The 23,637-nt window shown below is 45.3% G+C and overlaps 1 protein-coding gene across 4 annotated transcripts in view; it reads right to left on the bottom strand.

Moving 5' to 3' along the window:
• The window catches only part of TECPR2 (tectonin beta-propeller repeat containing 2), a 101,102-nt gene extending 77,481 nt beyond the window's left edge, over positions 1–23,621 (bottom strand). For 2 of the 4 annotated variants that reach the window (XM_027520853.1, XM_027520855.1), the window contains exons 1-2: positions 23,515–23,620; positions 9,023–9,311 (exon numbers count right to left, since the gene is read on the bottom strand). In XM_027520853.1, the coding sequence (XP_027376654.1) occupies positions 9,023–9,241 (219 nt within the window). In that variant the 5' untranslated portion in view covers positions 9,242–9,311; positions 23,515–23,620. Of the gene's footprint in view, positions 1–9,022; positions 9,312–12,511; positions 12,755–23,514 lie in introns of those variants that run through there. The other 2 variants (XM_027520856.1, XM_027520854.1) reach the window with 2 other exon arrangements.
• Positions 23,622–23,637: the final 16 nt, after the last annotated feature.

Genomic DNA, 23,637 nt, shown 5'->3' with positions numbered 1-23,637 from the left:
GGGGTATTAGTTCTAGAAGGCCTTGTAGGTCTTCATAGAACTGTTCAACTTCAACTTTTTCAGCATTACTGGCCGGGGCATAGACTTGGATTATTGTGATACTGCATGGTTTGCCTTGGAAATGAAAAGAGATCATTCTGTCATTTTTGAGATCACATCCAAGTACTGCATTTCGGACTCTTGTTGACTATGATGGCTACTCCATTTCTTCTAAGGGATTCTTGCCCACAGTAGTAGATGTAATGGTCATCTGAGTTAAATTCACGAATTCCAGTCCATTTTAGTTTGCTGATTCCTAAAATGTTGACGTTCACTCTTACCATCTCCTGTTTGACCACTTCCAATTTGCCTTGATTCATGGACTTAACATTCCAGGTTCCTATGCAATATTGCTCTTTACGGCATTGGACTTTATTTCCATCACCAGTCACATCCACAACTGGGTGTTGTTTTTGCTTTGGCTCCGTCTCTTCATTCTTTTTGGAGTTAGTTCTCCACTGATCTCCAGTAGCATATTGGCATCTACCGACCTGGAGAGTTCATCTTTCAGTGTCCTATCTTTTTGCCTTTTCATACTGTTCATGGGGTTCTCAAGGCAAGAATACTGAAGTGGTTTGCCATTCCCTTCTCCAGTGGTCCCATCACTTCATGGCAAATAGGTAGGGAAGCAATGGAAACAGTGACAGACTATTTTCTTGGGCTCCAAAATCACTGCAGATGGTGACTGCAGCCATGAAATTAAAAGACACTTTTTCCTTGGAAGAAAAGCTATGACCTACCTAGACAACATATTAAAAAACAGAGACATTAATTTGCCAATAAAGGTCCATCTAGTCAAAGCTATGGTTTTTCCACTAGTCATGTATGGATGTGAGAGTTGGACTATAAAGAAAGCTGAGCACCAAAGAATTGATGCTTTTGAATTGGGGTGCTAGAGAAGACTCTTGAGAGTCCCTTGGACTGCAAGGAGATCCAACCAGTCCATCCTAAAGGAAATCAGTCCTGAATATTAATTGGAAGGACTGATGCTGAAGCTGAAGCTCCAATACTTTGGCCACCTGATGCGAAGAACTGACTCATTTCCCTGATGCTGGGAAAGACTGAAGGCAGGAGGAGAAGGGGATGACAGAGGATGAGATGCCTGGATGGCATCACTGACTCGATGCACATGAGTTTAAGCAAGCTCCAGGAGTTGGTGACGGACAGGGAGGCCTGGCATGCTGCAGTCCATGGGATTGCAGAGAGTCGGACGCGACTCAGCGACTGCACTGAACTGACACACGTGATCACACAGCTAGAAGAGCCATCACAAAGTGAGCACCTGTGGAGTCCCCACTCATCACCAAGAGCACCTTCGAAGCCCTCTATGCCCCACACCCCCCCACACCTGACTGCATTGCTGTATCAGACCACCGCTGTGGAACTGGGATCCATCACTCCCATGCTCTTATTCAGAGCTTTCATGCTTGTTTGTTTACACACAGAAGTGTATACAAGTGCCTAAGACACAGATCCACACTGGTGAATGGGCACCCGAAGGATCTGCCCTCAAGCTTCCCGATCCGAGTATTCAATCCGTTCCGTGTCCTGCTGTTCATCAGCCCAGGAGGGCTGTTTTGTGATCACCAACTCACACGGAGCTGAACCCCAAAGCCAATGTATGATTATTTCACAGCGAACGAATGCTTGCACAAACCAGAAGGCTCATGTAGGAACAACCGGCACTCTGCCCCCACTGGCCGATGTAGGTGGGCAGCAAGTTCTAGTTCAAAAGCTGCTCAGCAAGCATGGGGCAACTTCTGAGGAAACCTCAGTAAGCCTCAGTGCCAGCCACACCAAGGGCATCACAGCCCTCAGGGAATCGCTACCCCCACCTCCAGCAAAGCCCGGTTCAGCCCAACGTTTAGTTTCCCGAATCACACAGCAGCCTGCCGGCCCTCTCCTCTCTCATATACTCGTCCTTTTGAAATGAAAACAGTTCTGCCCTGTTCTGGCCTGGGAGCCACTCTTCTGTCTCTTTAAGGAGACTGTCCTCCGAAGAGCTTATCTATTATGTGTGTAACTCTTCTATTTCCCTCCTTTCCAGCTTCCAGGGAGGGGAGTAGGGACACTTCTTGTTGCCTCTAAGTGGCAACTTAACTTCCTCAAACAGAAATCTAGTAATTAGCTTAAGAGAAAAACCTCTGATTTGCAAGAAACCAGCAGTGGTTTTCTGGACAATCACTTCACCAATAGGTCTTAGCCAAGTTTCTTAGGCTCCTTGGCAGGCACTTTTCCCTTTATACACAAAACAAAAAACACCAGGGAAAAAGTGTTCTTTGTGAGCAAGCTCAAGGAAGCTGTGACGTTTGACAAGGCTTTCTTTAGGAGCTGCTTTTGCTGTGTCAAAGCTGAACCTTCATAGAAACTGCTAGCACATCAAGCAACCAACAGATCTGAACTACTCAGAAATGTTTAAGAAGACTCAAACATATATAAACTCACTAAATTCATAAGAAGTGTTTCACTATTCTTCTTTGCTAGCAAAGAACCACAGTTTAATAAACCACAGTTTAACTGAAACCAAAGTTTCAATATTCATACAACTTTTTAATGATGTAAAAGTTAAACCAAGGCATCTTCTTCTGGAACAATTTCCTTGAGGCAAATTGGAGTAGGAAAGGTCTACTAGGTTTGAAGGAAGTCGCAGGGGCCTGAGACTCTATCATTAGGGATGATCTTAGGGACAGAGAAGGCAGATTACCTACAGAAAAACAATTAGACCTCCAGCAGAAGTCTCAGCAGTCAAGACAATGGCACAGTACCTTTGAAGTGCTAAGACAAAATAGCCGTACAAAGTGAGGTGGGATCAAGTTTCACTTCCACCCCTATATTCTTGTCCAACTGCTGACATCATTTACCAGAAAATCTTTGTATTATCACTTTGTGTTCATATACATGCAGATTTTCTGGCTTCTCTAGTCTGTTCCAATGACCTCTTTATCTATTTTTGTAGTAATACCACACTGTCTTAATCACCAAAGCCTTATAACTCTTGTTACTCAGCAACAACTCCAAGAGTTATGACTTCCATCAGGACACGGAAGGCATTAGATACACACACCTCTGGCTGACATGGTGATTCAAAAGCTCTCATTTCTGCATCACTTTAAAAAATAAAACAGGCATCAGTCAATGAGCCATTCATAACGTTCCGTCACATGCCCAGGGCTCCCCTTCCTTCCACCTGGACCCGCCACCAGGAAGCTCCTCCTGGTGAGCTGTTCACTCTCTGGAGGTCTGTGTTCACCTGTCACCTGCTCAGTCAGCAGCCACTCCTGCTGGCAACTCCCCTCCCCCTTCCCCTAGCACTGCTCCCCACCCAGCCACGTGGCCTTCTTGCACTCATTTTTTGCTCTCCGCGTTAGAGCTGGTGTGCTCTCCACTGCATTTCCAAGTCCTAAAATGGGCTGGCACAAGGTAAATACTCAATAAACACTTACTGAATAAATTCACCAGGAGACCAGTACGGAAAAGTTGCAGAAATGAGAACTTGCACAGTTAGGCTTAACGCAAAGACAGTTTTGAAGGCAAATCTATGAAATTTCAACAACGTGCTAGGTGCTAAGGAGAAATCACATTTAATTTCAAAGCAAAAAAACAAACACAGGTCAGCTTATCTTTTGGACTTTCTGGTCTCTTCTTATGTGTGTCACACCCATATATTTAGCAACAGGTTTATAACACTTCTGTACTTAATTAGGTCCTCACAGCATTTCCTTCATGCTTTTGCACTTAGCAAGGAAGCATTTCCTGTGTCTCCATCTGCCCTCTCCCACTAACTTGCGTAAGAAAAAAGGTTTCTAAAAGCATTATCCTTGAAAACACCTCAGACTTTATCATATAAGAGATCTGCTTTCTTCTTTTGGAAAATAACTTCATTTAAAAACCTAATCTTTCACCCGTGCATGCCACATATGGATTGATTAGAGGGTAAACTAATTTTTGCCCTTTTATACAGCTATGAGGTTCTCATGGTGAGTACACCGGGGTGGTCTGCCCCTCTCTCTACCAGTGAGGCAGGAAGCGAAGAGGAACTAAGGAGCTTCTTGAAGAGGGTGCAGGAGGAGTAAACGAGCCGGCTTAAAACTGAGTATTAAAAAACTAAGGTCATGGCATCTGGCCCCATTACTTCACGGCAAGCAGAGAGAGAAAATGTGGAAGCAGTGACAGACTTCCTCCTCTTGGGCTCTAAAATCACTTTGCATGGTGACTGCAGCCATGGAATCAGAAGATGTTTGCTTCTTGGCAGGAAAGCTATGACAAACCTAGACAGTGTGCTGAAAAGCAGAGACACTACCCTGCTGACAAAGGCCCGTACAGTCCAGGCTATGGTCTTCCCAGTGGTCACACACAGTTGGGAGAGCTGGACCGTAAAGAAGGCGGAGCGCCCAAGAATTGATGCCTTTGAACTGTGGTGCTGGAGAAGACTCCTGAGAGTCCCGGGCAATGCAAGATCAAACCAGTCAATCGTAAGGGAAGTCAACCCTGAACACTCAATGGAAGGATTGATGCTGAAGTTGAAACTCCAGTCATTTGGTCATCTGATACGATCAGCTGATTCATTGGAAAATTCCCTAATGCTGGGAAAGATTGAGGGCAGAAGGAGAAGAGGGCATCAGAGGATGAGATGGCTGGATGGCATCACTGATGCGACAGACATGAACTTGGGCAAACTTCTGGAGATGGTGAGGGATACAGAGGTCTGGCGTGTTGCAGTCTATGGGGTCACAAAGAGTCAGACACAACCGGGCAACTGAACAACAACAACAAAACTAATTTGTATTTACCTTCCCATCAAGTCTTAGACATTCCCTAAACTAAACTAGTTGAGGGACTTCCCTCACGGTCCAGTGGTTAAGGCCGTGCACTTCCACTGCAGAGGGGCATGGGTTTGAACCCTGGTTGGGAAACTAAGATCCCATATGCCTCAGTGTGGCCAAAATTTTAAACAAACAAAAAAAAACCTAGCTGATGCACCTCCCAATTGTCACTAGGAAATTCCAAAGAAACTCTTAATTGATCTGTTTCCACTGTGCTCTAAATCCAGACTTTTATGCAAGCCCTGCCTTCTCACATGGGAAGACAGCAAAATGGTTAGGCCACCAGCTATGTGGCTTGGGGCAGGAATCTCACTGTTTCTTTATCTGTAAAATACAGGGATTGTACCAAATGATTCCAAGACCCCCAGCTCTAAAGCCGAAAATTACAGGAACAATGACATGAATACTTAGTTCATCCTCAGCTCACACAACTAATGACTGACAGTCAAAGCTCAAAACAAACCTCTGTTGTGTTTACACAAGTAACAGATGAATACACACTTATTGTCCAAATCCTAATAAGTCCGCAATATTTAAAATAAAAAATAATAAAGTAAAAAAAAAAAAAGAAAGATACCTCCCTTCTCCTTCCTGCCCTCACTCTCAGTCCCTCTGTCGTCATAATGAACAGCTTGGAGGTATTCCTCCAGATCCTCTCCTATGTGTTTTACATACAGATACTTAACTTTGTTTTCAAACCCTAATATTCTAAATCCAAATTCTCTGTTCTCTCCAAAACGAGAAGTTTTATTTTCTATTTCCTTTGTGATTCTCCACAATATGCTTCTATTCTATACCCAATGGGTATTCAAAAACACTTTTGATACTCAGAGTTGCCAAGTGTGGATTTGGGCCCAGTAAAATATGCTTTCTTATGGCGCTGTGCACAGAACCTCCCAGGGTCCCCTTCTACCTTCCTGGGTCCAGTCATCTGCACCAGAGTCCCCCAGTTCTGCTCGTCCCTGCAGAGGCTGTCCTCACATGGCACATCCCTTCAGAGTTCATGGGGCTCATCTGATAAACAGAAAACTAGTTCCAGTAAAACTAGGAAACTGGCAGCAGATGCAACTTGTGCTTTCACTCTGGGGAGTACTAAACTCTTGCTTCCTTAAGTTTTTTTTCAGTTTGGAGGCATAAATTTTAAAAGTAGTTATAGGCATGCCTCGTTTTATTGTGCTTCACAGATACAGTGTTATTTTACAAATTGAAGGTCTGTGGTTTTTATGTAAAGTCTGCTCCAATTAAAATTTATTGAGGAGTGTTTTACAACCAAGAATACAGTCTGTCCTGGTGACTGGTCCATGTTCACTTGTAAAGAACGTGCTCTGAGCTGCTGTTGGGTGGAGTGCTCTGTAAACATCACTTAGATCACAAAGGTGGGTGGGGCTGCTCGGGTCTACTACACGCCCGCTGACTTTCTGTCTGCTACTATTACTGACGGTGGGGTGTGGACATCTCCAGCTAGAATTGCAGATTTTCCTACTTCTTCTTTCAGCGCCGTCAGCTCTTGCTTCATGTGTCATGAAGCCCTGTGTTAAGGAGCACAGTACACTAGGGACCACCGTAGGACCACTACGCCTTCTCACTCAACTGACGCTTCTGTCATTAAACACTGTCTCTCTGGTTATTTCCTTGCTCAGAGGACTACTCTGGTATTAATACAGCCACTCAGCATTCTTTTTTTAATACTTTCATTTGTTTCTGTTTGGCCGTGCTGGGGCTTTGTTGCTGCGTGGGCTTTTCTGCAATCTCAGCGAGTGGGGGCCACTCTGCACTTGCGGAGCGAGGGCTTTTTATCACAGTGGTCCCCTTGTTGTGGAGCGTGGGCTCTAGGGCAGGGGGGCTTCAGGAGCCGCGGTGGCACTGGGGGCTCTAGGGCACAGGCGCGGGAGCTGTCACAGGCTTAGTTGCTCTGCGGCATGTGCAGTCTTCCCCGGCCAGGGATCGAACCTGTGTCTCCTGCACTGGCAGGAGGATTCTTTACCACTGGGCCATCAGGGAAGCCCTCAACGTTCTTTTGATAAGCATTCACATGGTACATTTTTTCATCCTTTTTCTTTTTATCTATTGACATGTGATTATATTTGAATGAGTTTCTTACAAACAACAAATAGTTGTTTATGAGTTTTTTTTTTCCATCCCAATAATTTTTTTTAATTGATGTGTATGGATCATTTTCATTTAATATAATTATGGGTATGTTTTGATTTAAGTCTATGATTTTATTTGTTTTTTGTTTGTTACTCCTGTTTTTCGTTCTTCTGTTTAACCTTTCTGTTTTCCTGAGAACTGTCTCAATATATTTAACATTCTATTTTGGTATGTCTATAGTAATTTTTTACTATACCATGCTGTACAGGGGTTTTAAGTGGCTGCTCTAAGGATTACCAGATCAAATGTGGGAGATATACAAATACACACACGTGCATACACACACACACAGCTTTTCAAAATCTATTTAGACTCAGCATTGACCCTCTTCAGTAGAATGAAGAAATCCTACTACCCTACAGGTCCCTTACTCTCCCCTATTATAATTCTTTTATATATTACTCCATGTGTATAAACTGAAAACTCAATCACACAATGATATAATTTTTTTCTGTCAAGAATATTTTAAAAAAACTCAAGAGGAGGAAAACAGCCTAGTGTATTTACTATTATTCTTCCTTCTTTACTGATGTTCCAAGTTTCCTTCTGGTGTCAATTATCATTTGTCTAAAGCAATTATTTAGAGCTGGTGTGCTGGCAATGAATCCCCTTAGTTTTCCTTCATCTGAGAACATTTTTATTTCACCTTCTTTCCTAATAGATATTTTTGCTGGATAAAAATTCTGAGCTGAAAATTCTTTTCTTTCAACACTTTATACATGCTGTACCAACATCTTCCAGCGTCCATAGTTTCTGATGAGAGACTTTCCATCATTCAAGTAATTGTCCCCTACAAGTAATATGCCCTATTAATCAAGAAAAGAAATAGCAATAATTTTAATTTTCATACAAAAAATACAAATATAAACTCCAGAGCCAATCTGCCCAAGTTCAGACCATGGTGTCACCACTTTCTGACTATCTCGCAAGTCACTCAACCTCTCTGAGCCTCAGTTGTCTCCCTGATAAAATGGAGATGACAAAACAACATAGAGTTGTGTTCTCTACCTCGTAGAGTTCTGTGGGGATAAAATGAGTTAATACATGTAAAGGGTTTAGAATAACGCCTGGCACATAGTAAGTACTATATGCATGCTAACCATCTGTGTTATTTTAACTGACTACAGAGGCTTAAGAAAAACAAACTTTATAAGTTAAACTTTAATAAGTCGATACTGATTAAAACATAGATATTTGTAAACACTTCTTTCAAATACAAAAGCCTTGTCTTAGTCTGCAAAAGTCCACTAACCACAGTGCAGAGCCCCACGTGGCAGGAGCCACAACTCAGTCACCCTTGAGTCTCTCACAAAACCCATGTTCTTATAAATCACAGATACTAACGAGACAGGTGAATACGGTGATGGTGCATTCCCAACATCTACAATACACAGAGATGCCTGAGTCAGCAACCCAGAAGAGACGTCGGTCAGGACCCCAACAGCAGGGCACTACAGAAGTGTCCTCATTTAAGATGTATGCGTTCTGGCACCTAGCCAACACTGATCCTGATCCATTTTTCTTAATAATTTTGCCAGAATACCTAGAGATTATCTGAATCAGTCAGTGAACATACTCTTGAGAAAACACTCAGAAAACACTGTGAGCGATTTCTCTGCTGGTCCAGTGGTTAAGACTCCATGCTCCCACTGTAGGGGACCCGAGTCCTATCCTGCATGCCACATGGTATGGCCAAAAAATTTAAAAAAAAGAAGAAGAAAAAAAAAAACCACTTAGAAAACTGTGCCTATTTTCAAAGTTCAAAGTGTTAAACACTATAATGCTCTCTTTTAAAGTAACGCTGGATTTTTGGAGGCAAGAAAAACAAGTTAAAACAATGCATTTTTAGTTGCACTCCACCTGAAAGATGGTTGTAAAGTACTCTTTAGGTAGGACACTCAGGCCATACTTCAGCAACTCAGAAGTAACCCCCCCGATCCTGGGACTCACAGGCGTGTTACACACCAGCCAGGGCCCCGCACGCTCAGTGGAAGACAAGCGGCACCCACCTCGAAGTTGTACTTCTTCATCTGGTCGTGGTGCCGGCAGTACAGGTAGAGCATGCCGATGCTGCTGCCCACGGCGATGTAGTCCCCATTGGTGTCGAGGGCCGTGAGGTAGACCACCAGCGAGCGGAACCCCTTCTGGATCTTCGTGGGGATGGAATTGAGCAGATAGTACAGAGGGCAGAACTCTCTGAAGGTAACAGGCTCCGATACAGATGCCATGGCCAAGGTCTCCACCGGTGATCATCAGGCAGGATGAGGGATTTTAACCGGCATCTGGGGAAACCTGGGGCTGAAGAACAAGGCATTATAACGCTTTCGATGTCTAGTCATGCAAAGACAAGTCAGACTTCACAGTGGGAACAAGGAACTTTCAGGTGGATATAAATTATAGTCAGAGCTTAATTACACAGGGAAAGTAAACTAAGTGTCATTAAGATTACTTTTGAGGACTTCCGTGGTGGCACAATGGGTGAGAATCTGCCTGCCAGTGCAGGGCACACGGGTTCAATCCCTTCTTCTGGAAGATTCATGGGTGTATGCCCACGCACCACAAGTGCTGAGTCTGCACTTGGGAGCCCTCAAGCCGCAACTCCTGAGCCTGCACTCTAGGGTCCGTGCTCCACAGCAGGAGAAACTTCGGTGATGAGAGGCCCGTGCACCACAACTAGAGCGGAGTCACTGCTGCTCACTGCAAGTAGGGGAAGCCCGCGCAAAGGAACAAAGACCACACAGCCATAAATAAATAAATCAACAACATTACAATTCAGACTCACTTTTTGAATTCCACTATTTTCTGCCCCCTGTAATTTATATCATGATAAATGGTGGGGAAGGGGTGGGAAGAATATTAAAGATAGCTCTGAATCTCAAGCAACTTATGATCTCGTCAGGGAGGCAAAAGAACCTGAAAAGACACAAAACCAGATATGACTGGTGCTAACCTGTGGGTCTCAATGAGAAGAAGGAGAGAGCTAGCATGGACTAGAGTGTGGAGAAAGCTTCTCTGAAACATTTGAAACTCTGAAGCCCACCAGGAAGCACAGAACGTGGAGAAGAGGAACTCCCTGGCAGCCCAGTGGTTAGGACTCTACACTTCCACTGCCGGGGGCATGGGTTGGATCCCTGGTCAGTGAACTAAGATCCCACACACCATGCAGCCAAACAGATGATAATAATAGTACTGTGTAAAAAAAACAGTCAAGACACTGCACTCACTCCCACTAGGAGAGCAGTGGGCCAGCCCAGGCGGAGGAATGCTGTCTGCGGGGGGAGAAACGCCCACAGCCTCCTCAGCCACACAGCGCCTCCCCTGTGCCACCCTGACACCCACACCTCTGGGAAATGTGGATTCAAAGCTTCCCTTGGACTTCTCCAGGGGCTCAGTGGTAAGAAATCTGCCTGTCAATGCAGGAGACATGGGTTCGATCCCTGATCCGGGAAGACCCCACCTGCCACGGAGCAACTAAGCCTGACCGCCACAACTACTGAGCCTGTGCTCTCGAGCCCGGGGTCCGCCACTGCTGAGCCCACACGCCCTAGAGTCAGCGCTCTGGCAGCAAGAGAAGCCACGGCGGTGAGAAGCCTGCACATCACAGCGAGAGCGGCCCCTGCTTGCTGCAGCTAGAGAAAAGCCCATCCAGCAGCAAGACCCAGCACAGATAATTAAAAAAAAAAAAAAAAACTTCCCTCAATAAAGATGCTCAGTCATCACATACTGTGTTATAATTTATGAAGTGCTCACTCATCCATTAAATCCTTACCCTACAAACGTTTACATGAGATACCAAGGGCCAGAGGACCACAGGACTTGTCCAAGGCCACATGGATAAGACCTGAATCTATGCCTTTTCGCCCTTCAAGTCCTCCAAGTGAAAGTTGTTCATTTGTGTCTGGCTCTTTGCGACCCCAGGGACTATACAGTCCATGGAATTCTCCAGCCAGAACACTAGAGTGGGTTGCCTTTCCCTTCTCCAGGGGATCTTCCCAACCCAGGAATCAAACCCAGGTCTCCCGCATTGCAAGTGGAATCTTTACCAGTTGAGCCACAAGGGAAGCCCAAGCACATTGGAGTGGGTAGCCTCTCCCTTCTCCAGAGGATATTCCCGACCCAGGAATCGAACTGGGACCTCCAGCACCATAGGCAGATTCTTTGCCAGCTGAGCAGTCCTAAGCCTTTCCAAAGGGCTCTCCATCACACCCCACTGCTGCTGCACTTTCTCCACACACTCTCTTCCTCTTCCGTTGACAGCCTGCTCTGCCTGACCCCCCCACGGGTGTAAGCCCCCCAAAAAGCAGAGCCCACACATCCACCTCACTCACCCTTCTAGGCCCTGGCACCTAGAAAAGGTTCGGCAACATCAGAGGCAAGAAGTATTTATTGAATAAATGAATGAGTTATGAAAAAGGAAAACTGGCAAGGGAGGAATGAGTGCAAGAAAGAAAATGAAGCAAAATCTCATTTTTCCTCCAGTATGGCCCCAGTTCAATGCTGGAATAAAAATCCTCTAGATCTGTAGGACATTTTCAAATCCCTATTTCATTTGATAGTCACAATAGACAAGACGTACAGTGAAGGAGGCAAGGTAACTTACAAGCACTGTTTCTATAAGTACACAATAATGTCCCTCTGTGATGATGAAGGGCTTCCCTGGTAGCTCAGCTGGTTAAGAATCTGCCTACCATGCAGGAGGCCCTGGTTCAATTCCTGGGTCGAGAAGTTTACCTAGAGAAGGGATTGGCTACCTATTCTAGTATTCTTCGGCTTCCCTGGTGGCTCAGACGGTAAAGAATCCGCCTCAACGCAGGAGACCTGGGTTCGATCCCTGGGTTGGGAAGATCTGCTAGAGGAGGGCAAGGCAACCCACTCCGGTATTCTTGCCTGGAGACTCCCCATGGACAGAGGAGCCTGGCGGGCTACAGTCCGTGGGTCAGAGTCGGAAGCGACTAAGCACAAGCACAGTGATGGTTCAGAACGCTAATATGCCCTCTCTTAGCAGAAGCTGAAGCACTCTGGGAGGTTCAGAAATGTGCCTGGGGTCATACAGATTCAACAGCTTTGTTGTTGTTCAGGCAAGAGGCTACAACAACAGAAACTTTGACAGTGAATGCTGATCCTGTCCATACAGCAGCATAGTTCAGAAACTGCCAACTCTGTAAGGGCAATGCTGTCTTGGCTAAGCAATGCATGTGCTCCCCAATCCTCGATTTGCGTAAGTACTCCAGAGAGGTGGGCAAGAGCCACATGACCCCCAAATCAAGTGAAAATGAAGAGGTTATCAGGCAAACTCTAGAGAGAACAGCCACGCTCAGTCCCCTTGGGAAAGCACGCAGACCACTACAAGGACATGGGACGTGAAAGCCAAGATAACAGTGCAAACAGCAATAATGTAACAGCAGACATAAGTGCTTAATGGAAACTATTTCAGCACACGAACTCATTAAATCCTCACCAAAAACCTCAGGAGGGAAGGCATCACTGACCACTGTTACCTCCACTTCACTGGCGAGAAATGCTGGCCTCGTTTCCACCGTCTCCTCTCCGTCTCCAAGGGCAGGGCAGCACAGGCGCAGGAAAAGCTGTGCTTCCTTCACGCGTGTACGCACGCGGACGCGCCCTAGTTTACATGGCACTTTTAAAGTAAGAGTTTATTTTTTACAAGATAAATGTTCTCTATCGGGACTTCTCTGGTGGTCCAGTGGTTAAGATTCCGCGGTGCAATGCAGAGGACATGGTTTTGATCCCTGGTTGGGGAGCGAAGATCCCACAGGCCACAGGACGACTAAGCCCGCGCCACAATCAGAGAAGACCCCGCGCCACAATGAAGACCCAGCACAGGCCCTACAAGAAATAAGTAAAAACTAAACATCTACCCTCAAAAACTGTGGAAATATAGGAAAGTACAAAGAATGAAATAAATGCCATTCATAATCCCATCAGAGAGATGCTACGTTATAAATGCTTAATAAATCATGAGCATTTGCCACGTCATTAAATACTCCCCTAGAATAAGATTTTTAATGACTATATTTAAAAAAAACTACGGAGAACACAGTAGACTCAAAAACTGAAATTTTCCCAGTGTTTTAATTTCTGCTCTAGCTGATGAGGTCTCCAAGGAAGCAGGCAGAAGTACTGAGCACTTCTCAAATGTCAGCGAATATTGTTTCCTCCTTTAAAGCCTTTTCCCTCAAAGTAGCTCAGTCAAATTATGACATTTAGATTTCAAAAACTCATTCACTTGAATTGACAGCATTCGCTGAGAGCTCCACAATCTTCACACGGAAGGGGCTTGGAGACTGCAGTCTGGTTAGAAGGGGGCAAAGGATTCGCCTCAAAGCTGCACCTGCAGGGCAGGCACACTATTCAAACGTACACAACATGTTTGTTGGAGGTGGCTTAGGAGATGTTAGAGGATAATACAGAAGTTCAGGGTCCCTGGACCAGCTCCTCGGCACAGTGATCATACAACCAAAAGCCACTTCAAGTGTATGAGAAGGGACTACAGGACTCACCTGCCAAGCACCATTAAGAACGACCGTAATTCTATAGCAGGCGACAGGTAGCTGATTGAAATTATCTAAGCTGAAATCCTAGCACACATCTGATCTCTCTCCCTCGCTCCCCGCTACAGCAATCCCTCACCGTGTTCCACCAGCCCTGTCTCCCAGCCACCTCCCGCTGGCCCCTTCTCAGCTCTGTGGCCATGCCTGAGCTGAAGCCAGCACCCCCCTCCCCTGGACCCCCGTGCGGTCCTTGGAACAACTGCTCTCCTGCTTCCACAGCTGCCCTGGGAGTCGACGCTCACACACAGCGGGCACAGCGAGCTCTCCAACTTCATCGCAATTAAAATCTTTTGTGCTCCAAAGGCATCATCAAAAAAAAAGTGACAAGATGGACTTCCCTGGTGGTACAATGGGGAAGAATCTACCTGCCAAGGCAGGGGACATGGGTTCCATCCCTGGTCTGGAAGATTCCACGAGCCAACTGCTGAACCTGAGTGCTACAACGACTGAAGCTCATGTGCCTAGAGCCCACGCTCCGCAACAGGAGAAGCCACGGCAATGAGAAGCCCTGCAACAAAGAGCAGCCCCTGCTCACCATGACTGCAGGGAGCCTGGGCGCAGCAACGAAGACCCAGCACAGCCAAAACTAAAGAAAGAAAAATGAAAAGACGGGCTTCCCTGTGGTCCAGTGGTTAAGACTCCACACTCCCAACACAGGGGCACAGGTTTGATCCCTGGTAGGAGAACTAAGACCCTCTATGCTGCAAAGTGCAGCCAAAAAAAAAAAAGAGAGAGAAAAGACAACCAACATACTGGGAAAAAAATCATTTATCTGACAAAGGACTTATATCCACGATACATGAAAAATTCTTAAAACTCAATAATTAAAAGATAATTTTCAAGTGACCAACTGAATAGTGGGATCTGAATAGACATTTATCCACAGAAGACATACAAATGGCCAATAAGCACAATAAAAGATGCTCAACATCATTAATCATCAGGGAAAATGCAAAACAAAACCACAATGACATTACCACTTCACACCCACTAGGATGGCTATAATCAAGAGACAGATAAGTGTTAACAGAGGTGTGGAGAACTGGAACCCTCATACATTGCTGTCTAGACGCTCAGTCGTGTCCAACTCTGTGGCCCCACAGCTTGTAGCCTGCCAAATTCCTCTGTCCATGGGATTTTCCAGTCAAGAATACTGGAGCAGGTTATCACTTTCTACTTCAGGGGACCCTCCTGACCCAGGAAGCAAACCCACATCTCTTGCATCTCCTGCATTGGCAGGTGGGTTCTTGACCACTAGCACTGTCTGGGAAGCCCCATACATTGCTGGTAGAGAATAAAAGGAGGCAGTCACTGTGGAAAAGTCTGGCAATTCCTCAAAACATTAAACACAGATTTACCATATGACCCAGCAATTCTATTCCTAATTATATACCCAAGAGAAATGAAAGATGTGAGAGTTGGACTGTGAAGAAGGCTGAGCACTGAAGAATTGATGCTTTTGAACTGTGGTGTTGGAGAAGACTCTTGAGAGTCCCTTGGACTGCAAGGAGATCCAACCAGTCCATTCTAAAGGAGATTGGTCCTGGGTGTTCATTGGAAGGACTGATGCTAAAGCTGAAACTCCAATACTTTGGGCACCTCATGCGAAGAGCTGACTCACTGGAAAAGACTGATGCTGGGAGGGATTGTGGGCAGGAGGAGAAGGGGACGACAGAGGATGAGATGGCTGGATGGCATCACTGACTCGATGGATGTGAGTCTGAGTGAACTCCAGGAGTTGGTGATGGACAGGGAGGCCTGGCGTGCTGTGATTCATGGGGTTGCAAAGAGTCGGACACGACTGAGCGACTGAACTGAACACATAAACTTAATTTCAAAATATTACCATTCATAAAACCAAAGTAAAACAACCCAACTGTCTATCAACTGATGAATGGATAAACAAAGCAGGATATATCCATACAATAGAACATATTGTTCAGCAGTAAAAAGGAATGAAGTACTGATACACACTATATGATAAGCCTTGAAAACATTATGCCTAGTGAAAGAAGCCAGACACAGAAGACCATACACTGGATGATTCCACCAAGATGAAATACACAAATGGCCTGAGGTAGCCAGTCTACAGACAAAAAGTAGATCAGTAACTGCCTAGAGCTGGGAGGCAAAAAGGGTGAGGGTGGGGATGGTTGCTAAAGGGTTTGGAGTTTCTTTTTAGGGGGGTAAAATGTCTTAAAATTGATTGTAGTGGTGGCTGCATAACTCTATGAATATCCTAAAAAACACCGAATTGGACATTTTAAATGGGTAATACACATGGATGTGAATTTTCAATGAAGCTTTTACCAAAAAAACAAGAAGTATCCGCTCTCTGACACTCACTCAAGACAAAAAGCTTCAGTAAACCAGAAATAGAGGGGATATCCTCAACCTGATAAGGAATATCTACCAAAAAATCCAACAACTAACATCATACTTAATGGTGAGAAACTCAAAGTTTCTCCAACTAAGACCAGGTACAAAGCAAGGATGTCCCCCTCTCACCACTCCTTTTCCGTATCATACTGGAAGTTCTAGCTAATACAATAAGACAGGAAATGTAAGACTGAAAAGGAAGAAATAAAATTATCTCTGCAGATGACATGTTCATTTGATAGAAAACCCCAAATAATAATAAAACTCCTGAAACTAATAGGCAATTATAGCAAGGTTGCAGAATACAAGAGAAACAGAAGCCGATCACTTTCCTATATAGGAGCTATGAACAAGTGGAATTTTAAATTAAAACATAGTATCATTTACATTTGGATCCCCCCAAATAAAATGTTTAAGTATAAACCTAACAAAATATGTAAAGAGCTATACAAGGAAAACTACAAAAGTCACAGGAATGAAATCAAAGAACTAAATAAATGGAGACGTATCCCATGTACATAGTTAAGAAAATTCAATATTGTCAAGATGTCAGTTCTTCCCAACTTGATTTCCAGATTCAGTGTAATGCCAGTAAGTTATTTTGTGGATATCAACAAAATAATTCTGAAGTTTTATAGAGTCAGAAGACCCATCAACACAATATTGATGGAAAAAAAAATAAAGTTTGAAGACTGATATAATCTGACTGCAAACTTACTATAAAGCACCAATTATCAAGATAGTGTGGTACTGGTGAAAGAACAAATGAAGCTACAGAAGAGAAAGTGCAGATACAGACCCACATAAACACAGCCTACTGACCTCTGACAAAGGAGCAAAGACAGTGGAGCAAAGACAGCCTTCTCAACAAATGGTGCTGGAACAGCTGGACATCCACAGGGAAAAAAGTGAGTCTAGACACAGAATCTACACTCTTCACAAACATTAACTCAAAGAGGATCACAGGCCCAAACGTAAGACACGAAAACGACAAAACATGCAGAAGGCGATACCGGGGAAAGCCCAGATGACTGGGCACGGTGACGACGTCTTAGGCAACACGACCAAAGGCACGGCCCATGAAAGAAGTAACTGATAAGCTGGCTTCATTAAAATTAAAAACTTCTGCTCTACAAAAGACTACGCAAATGAAAGAGAAGACAAGTCACAAACTGGGAGAAACATATTTGTAAAATACCTACCTGATTAAGGGCTGCTATCCAAAACATACAATGAACTTCTAAAACTCAAGAACCCAATTAAAATATGGGCAAAAGATCTTAATAAAACACCTTACCAAAGAAGATATACAGATATCAAATAAGTCTATGAAAAGATGCTCCACATCGTATGTCATCAGGAGAATGCAAATTAAAACAAGAGCCACTATAAACCTAGAATGGCCAAAATCTCCACCACTGACAACACCGAGTGCTGCTGAGAACGCGGGGCACCAGGAACTCTCATTTATTGCTGGTGGGGCTACAAAACGGTGCAGCCACTTAGGAAGACGGTATGAAGGCTTCTTACAAAGCTAAACATAACCTTATCACATGATCCAGCAATGCAGTCCTTGGTACTTATCTAAAGGAGTTCAAAACTTACATCCACACAAAACCCACCAGGATATTTATAGCACCTTCAATCATAACTGTAAAAATTTGGATGCAATGAGGATGTCCTTTAGTAAGTGAATGAATAAGCAAACTCTGGTACATCCAGACACTGGAATATTATTCAGCACTAAAATAAATGGGTTATTAAATCATGAAAAGACATGGAGAAAAAAAAAAAAGAAAGAAAAGACATGGAGAATTTGAAGTGCACATTACTAAATGAAAGAAGGCAATCTGAAAAGGTTTCATGCTGTGTAATTCCAACTACGTAACATTCTGGAAAAGGCAAACTATAAAGACAGTGAAAAGGGGTTGCCAAGGTTTGGGTGGGGAGGGAAGGGATAAACAGGCAGAGCACAGAGGATTTTTAGGGCAGTAAAAGTACTGACACCATGATGGATGCACGCCACTACACACTTGTCCAGACCTACAGAATGCACACCACCAACCCTAAGGTAAACCATGGACTGTGGGTGATAACACTGTATCAATGCTGGTTCGCCAACTGTAACAAATGTCCCACTGTGGTGGGGGATGGTGATAATAAGGGAGGGATACATGTGCAAGGGAAGGGAGACCAGGGTTCGATCCCTGGGTTGGGAAGATCCTCTGGAGAAAGGAAAGGCTACCCACCCCAGTATTCTGGCCTGAAAAATTCCATGGACTGTATGGTCCATGGGGTCGCAAAGAGTTGGACACAACTGAGCGACTTTCACCTTCACTTTCAGGGAGTATAAGGAAGTATCTGCAGCTTCCCCTCAGTTTTGCTGTAAACCTAGAACAGCTCCGGAAAAGTGTTTTGTTTTGTTTTTAAAGTTCTTTGAAAGAGAAATGGCTGGCTCTCATATCACTCACCCTATTCAAAATTCTTCAGTGGGGCTTCTGAGTGCTTTGAGTCAGCCAAATACCTTTCTGTGGATGAGGCCCTGTTGGCCTGACCCCTTCCCGGCTCCCCCATCACACATCCACCTCTCCCCACTCATCCTCTAAGCTCTGTCTCTACCACCCACTTATTCCCTCCTTGGGCTTCAGAACTGACTATCTTCCCTGCTCCCCACCACCTTGAATCTCACTCCACACATCTGGCTTCAGAAAGACATCCACTGACCAGATCACTGACAGTGTCCATCAGTCCCCACATCCCTCAACTTTTCATCCTATCTTTCATAATTCTCATCACACTTTTAATTACTTTATTTGATAAACAGTTTAATGATCATCTCACTGATGAGACTGTGAAGGTGATGGTGAAGTCCCTCAGTCGTGTCTGACTCTTTGTGACCCTGTGGACTGTAGCCCGCCAGGCTCCTCTGTCTGTGGGATTCTCCAGGCAAGAATACTGGAGTGGGTTACCATTTCCTTCTCCAGGGGATCTTCCTGACCCAGGGATCGAACCTGGGTCTCCTCCATTGGAGGCAGACGCTTTAACCTCTGAGCCACTAGGGAACTGTAAGGAACACAAATTCTCTCCTGTTTACCAGTGAAAAGCCTAGTATCTAACAACACCTCTGGCATGGAGTAGATGTTCAACATCAACCTGTTGAATGAAAAAATTTAAAAAGTTAACTTCAGGTCTTACTGCAAAAGAATATTCTCAATCCAATCTTTAAAATCAATAATGCTTCTCTGGTCATGGATATTTCCATTAAACATATAAAAATCACAACATTCTTCCTCAAGACAGGATAATTCCCTCCCCCATTATAACCACAACCCACACATCTGGAAGGTGGTAGCTGACTTCACACTGACTGATAGCACCCAAATACCTGATTGGCAGTATTTAAAAATCATCCACTTGGTACAATGGTCTAAATTATCCACCTAGTACAATGGTTGGAAGTTGCCAAAGCACCCTGACAAATCTAATGGTTTAAGGATTCTCTCCAAAATCTCTACGAAGTGGTAATTAGTCTCCCTGTTGTACAGTCTATTATTAAACTCCGGCTACAACATCCACTATTCTTTTAAGTATTAAAATCTTATCAGTTCAGTTCAGTCGCTCAGTCGTGTCACTCTTTGCAACCCCATGGACTGCAACACGCCAGGCTTCCCTGTCCATCGCCAACTCCCGGAGCTTACTCAAACTCATGTGCATATAAAAGTCGGTGATGCCATCCAACCATCTCATCCTGTAATCCCCTTCTCCTCCTGCCTTCAATCTTCCCCAGCATCAGGGTCTTTTCAAATGAGTCAGTTCTTCTCATCAGGTGGCCAAAGTATTGCAGCTTCAGCATCAGTCCTTCCAATAAATATTCAGGACTTATTTCCTTTAGGATGGACTGGTTGGATCTCCTTGCAGTCCAAGGGACTCTCAAGAGTCTTCTCCAACACCCTAGTTCAAAGGCATCAATTCTTTGGTGCTCAGCTTCCTTTATGGTCCAACTCTCACATCCATACATGACTACTGGAAAAATCATAGCTTTGACTAGATGGACCTTTGTTGGCAAACTAATGTCTCTGCTTTTTAGTATGCTGTCTAGGTCGGTCATAGCTTTTCTTCCAAGGAGCAAGCATCTTTTACTTTCATGGCTGCAGTCACCATCTGCAGTGATTTTGGAGCCCAAAAAATTAAGTCTGTCACTTGTTTCCATTTTTTCCCCATTTATTTGCCATGAAGTGATGGGACCAGATACCAAGATCTTAGTTTTCTGAATATTGAGTTTTAAGCCAGCTTTTTCACTCTCTTCTTTCTCTTTCATCAAGAGGCTCTTTAGTCCTTCTTTGCTTTCTGCCATAAGGGTGGTGTCATCTGCATATCTGAGGTTATTGATATTTCTCCCAGCAATCTTGATTCCAGCTTGTGCTTCATCCAGCCCAGCATTTCGTATGATGTACTCTGCATATAAGTCAAATAAGCAGGGTGACAATATACAGCCTTGAGGTACTCCTTTCTCGATTTGGAACCTGTCTGTTGCCCCATGTCTGGTTCTACCTGTTGCTTCTTGACCTGCACACAGATTTCTCAGGAGGCAGATAAGGTGGTCTGGTAGTCCTATCTCTTGAAGAACTTTCCACAGTTTGTTATGAACCACACAGTCAAAGGCTTTGACGTAGTCAATAAAAAGAAATAGATGTTTTCCTGGAACTCTTCTGTTTTTTCAATGATCCAACAGATGTTGACAATTTGATCTCTGGATCCTCTGCATTTTCTAAATCCAGCTTGAACATCTGGAAGTTCATGTTCACATACTGTTAAAGCCTGGCTTGGAGAATTTTGAGCATTACTTTGCTAGCATGTGAGATGAATGTAATTGTGTGGTAGTTTGAACATTCTTTGGCATTGCCTTTCTTTGGGATTGGCATGAAAACTGACCTTTTCAGTCCTAGACTGGCTGAGTTTCCCAAATTTGTTGGCATATTGAGTGCAGCACTTTAACAGCATTATCTTTTAGGATTTGAAATAGCTCAGCTGGAATTCCATCACCTCCACTAGCTTTGTTCCTGGTGATACTTCTTAAGGCCCACTTGACTTCACATAAAATCTTATGGCTGAACATAATGAGATGGAGGCAGTTATTTATCTTTCAAATGAAATCTGGTTACTTCCCTGATCCCAAGCCTGATGGTTAGCCAGTGCTCAGAGGCTGAAGTCTGATCAGAGCATGAAGTTGAGCATTTCAACAAGGCAGCCTGTATCTAGCTTCATCTCAGGCCACTCTTCCTTCCATATACCCCACACTGCAGCCACAGTAGTCTGCCAGCACAGCCCCAAACTCCCACGGTTTTTGCAAAGTCCCTTTCGTTCTTCCCCATCCCCCACACATATCTTGTAAGAACGCGCTGGCCACAGGAAGCCTTCAGACTCCCTCTGACACTTCGCTGGTGTCTCTCCGCCTTCACAGAACGCTATGAGCGTGGTTACCACATGCTTTGCTCTCTATCCTCCTCGGTGGCTTCCTGCCAGTCTTCATCTACATCCTGCTCGTCTCCAAAAGACCACCAGGGAGTGTGGTACAATCAACACATATCTGTTGAATTAATCTCTCTCTAAACACGGCCAGAATTCCTGAGGTATGGTAGAACAACATATAAAACCACTCCACATCACTTACATCCATAATTATGCAAAAACTCAATGGTCTCTTTATGTCTGGGTCCAAAGAATACATTCATTTAAAACTGACACACGCTTCGAAGGACAGCTCACTTCTGTCTCAGCAGTTCACAGAGCCATCAGCTACTCCCTTGGATTCTACCACGCTCTTATGCTCTTCTGTATCTAGACATCTCTCCAGGCCTGACTCCAAATTTGTTTCTGTTATGAGTAACTGTTTTCCAATCCATTCTCCACTTTTCTAAGTTCAGTCAGCTACTCTGCCTGATGCCTTTTTGCTTCCCTTTTCCCCACTAAGTTCCAGGAACCATTTTGTCCAAACTACACAGAAGCTAAGATAAAATGAGGCCTCCCCCAAACTTAAGGTCTAATTTCTCTTAGAGAAAATGGAAAACGAATCCAATAGGAGCCAATCTTACACTGAAAAAGACAATGAGACTACAAAGTAACTTAAACCTAACAAAAGCTCCTTACTAGTCACTCCTTCAGAAGAGGACCACCCTGATTCCACCACCAGCCTCCAAGCCAGTCCTGAAAACTCGAGCAGAGCATTCCCTGTACCTACACCTGCTGGTTCTCAACCTGGAAAGTTCCCTGGGGACAGGGACTGGGTCTGTCTGGTCCACCACAGCGTCTCTAGAAGCTGGTACTGTGGCTGGCATACAACAGGCACCAAATAACTACCTGCTGAATGAACCAACAAGGGATGTTCAAAAACAAACAAACAAACAAATTCAGAGCTTCACCAAGGTGCATGGTAGCTTCTAGGTGGGAGGAAGTAAAAAGTGGTTTGCAGCTCAGGGGACCAGGGCTGGTGAACACAAGGGCTACAATGACTTTATTCCCAGATTCCGTCCATCCTGGGATCTGGGTTTGGGGATTTCCAGAACTCCTTTCCATAAAAGTTTTCAAGACCTTGGCTACTAGGAGGAAGTCAAGCCCAAGTGCAACTGATCGCTCCAGCAGATAAGGCAAGGGTGTTGCCAAGCTGGTCCCCCGCACTCTGCCAACAAACGTCAACAGAAGCAATAGGACGGAATAAAATTCCTGAATCTCAGCAAGAAAAGGGATGAAGAACAAAAGAGCAGAGAAGAGAAAAGTAAGTAGGGTGTGCGGGTAAGGACCGCAGGGGCTAGCTAGTCTTGATTGAAATGCACAGCGCCCGGCCACGGTGCTGAGCAATTCACAAGCACTGACCCGTTTAATCCTCTCACCCAGCCAGAGCTGGAAACTATTATCAATCCCTACTTTACTGACGGTGAAACTCAAGTTTACGGAGACATCACTTGCCCTGAAACACAGCTAGGAAGGGGCAGTGCTGTGCGCCGGGTCTGACTCCGAGGTGCCGCACTCTTCAACCTGCACTCACTATCTTGCCTGAGGCCTTAAAGGACTGAGAGGAGAGTCGCTCACTTATCCATTTAACGAACACTTAGCATCAACTGGGTACGAGCCAAGGCCTGGTGCCAGGCGCTGGTGGGCGGATGAAGGGACCGGGACTGAGAGGCTCGGGCTGGGGGACAAGGCGCAGGGTCCCTCAGAAAGACCCTGGAGCTCGGCACCCGGGGCCGGCGGGGGTGCGAGGGCGCGGCCCGGGCAGACGGAAGGCGCGGAACCTGAGAGGCGAGCGAGCCGCGCGCGGGGGGCGGCGGACCCGCGGCGCCCAGAGGCGTGGGCGACGACGGCTCCCTCAGCCGGCCGCCCGCTTCTGCCCGGAACGGGGTCCGACGCTTCGGGCGCCACGGCAACGGCCTCGGCCACCTGGCGCTGGCGAGACGGGGGTCGGGAACGGGGGCGGGACGGACAGTGAGACCCTGAGGCGCAGGAGCTCGGCTCGGGCGGGGGAGCGCGGGGCCGGGCGGCGTGGCGGGACTCACCTCCCGCGGCAGCCCCTCCGGACTCGTCGGCCCGGCCGGGCCGGAGGAGATGGGGATGGACTCCGGGCCGCGGGGACTGCCGGGAGTCCGTTCCCTGGGCAACGGGACGGGCACCGCCGAGGA

This window comes from Bos indicus x Bos taurus, chromosome 21 (assembly GCF_003369695.1).
Source record: "Bos indicus x Bos taurus breed Angus x Brahman F1 hybrid chromosome 21, Bos_hybrid_MaternalHap_v2.0, whole genome shotgun sequence".
Taxonomy (NCBI): domain Eukaryota; kingdom Metazoa; phylum Chordata; class Mammalia; order Artiodactyla; family Bovidae; genus Bos; species Bos indicus x Bos taurus.
Note: the sequence above shows the minus strand (reverse complement) of the source record. Positions and strands in the feature narration are given on the sequence as shown.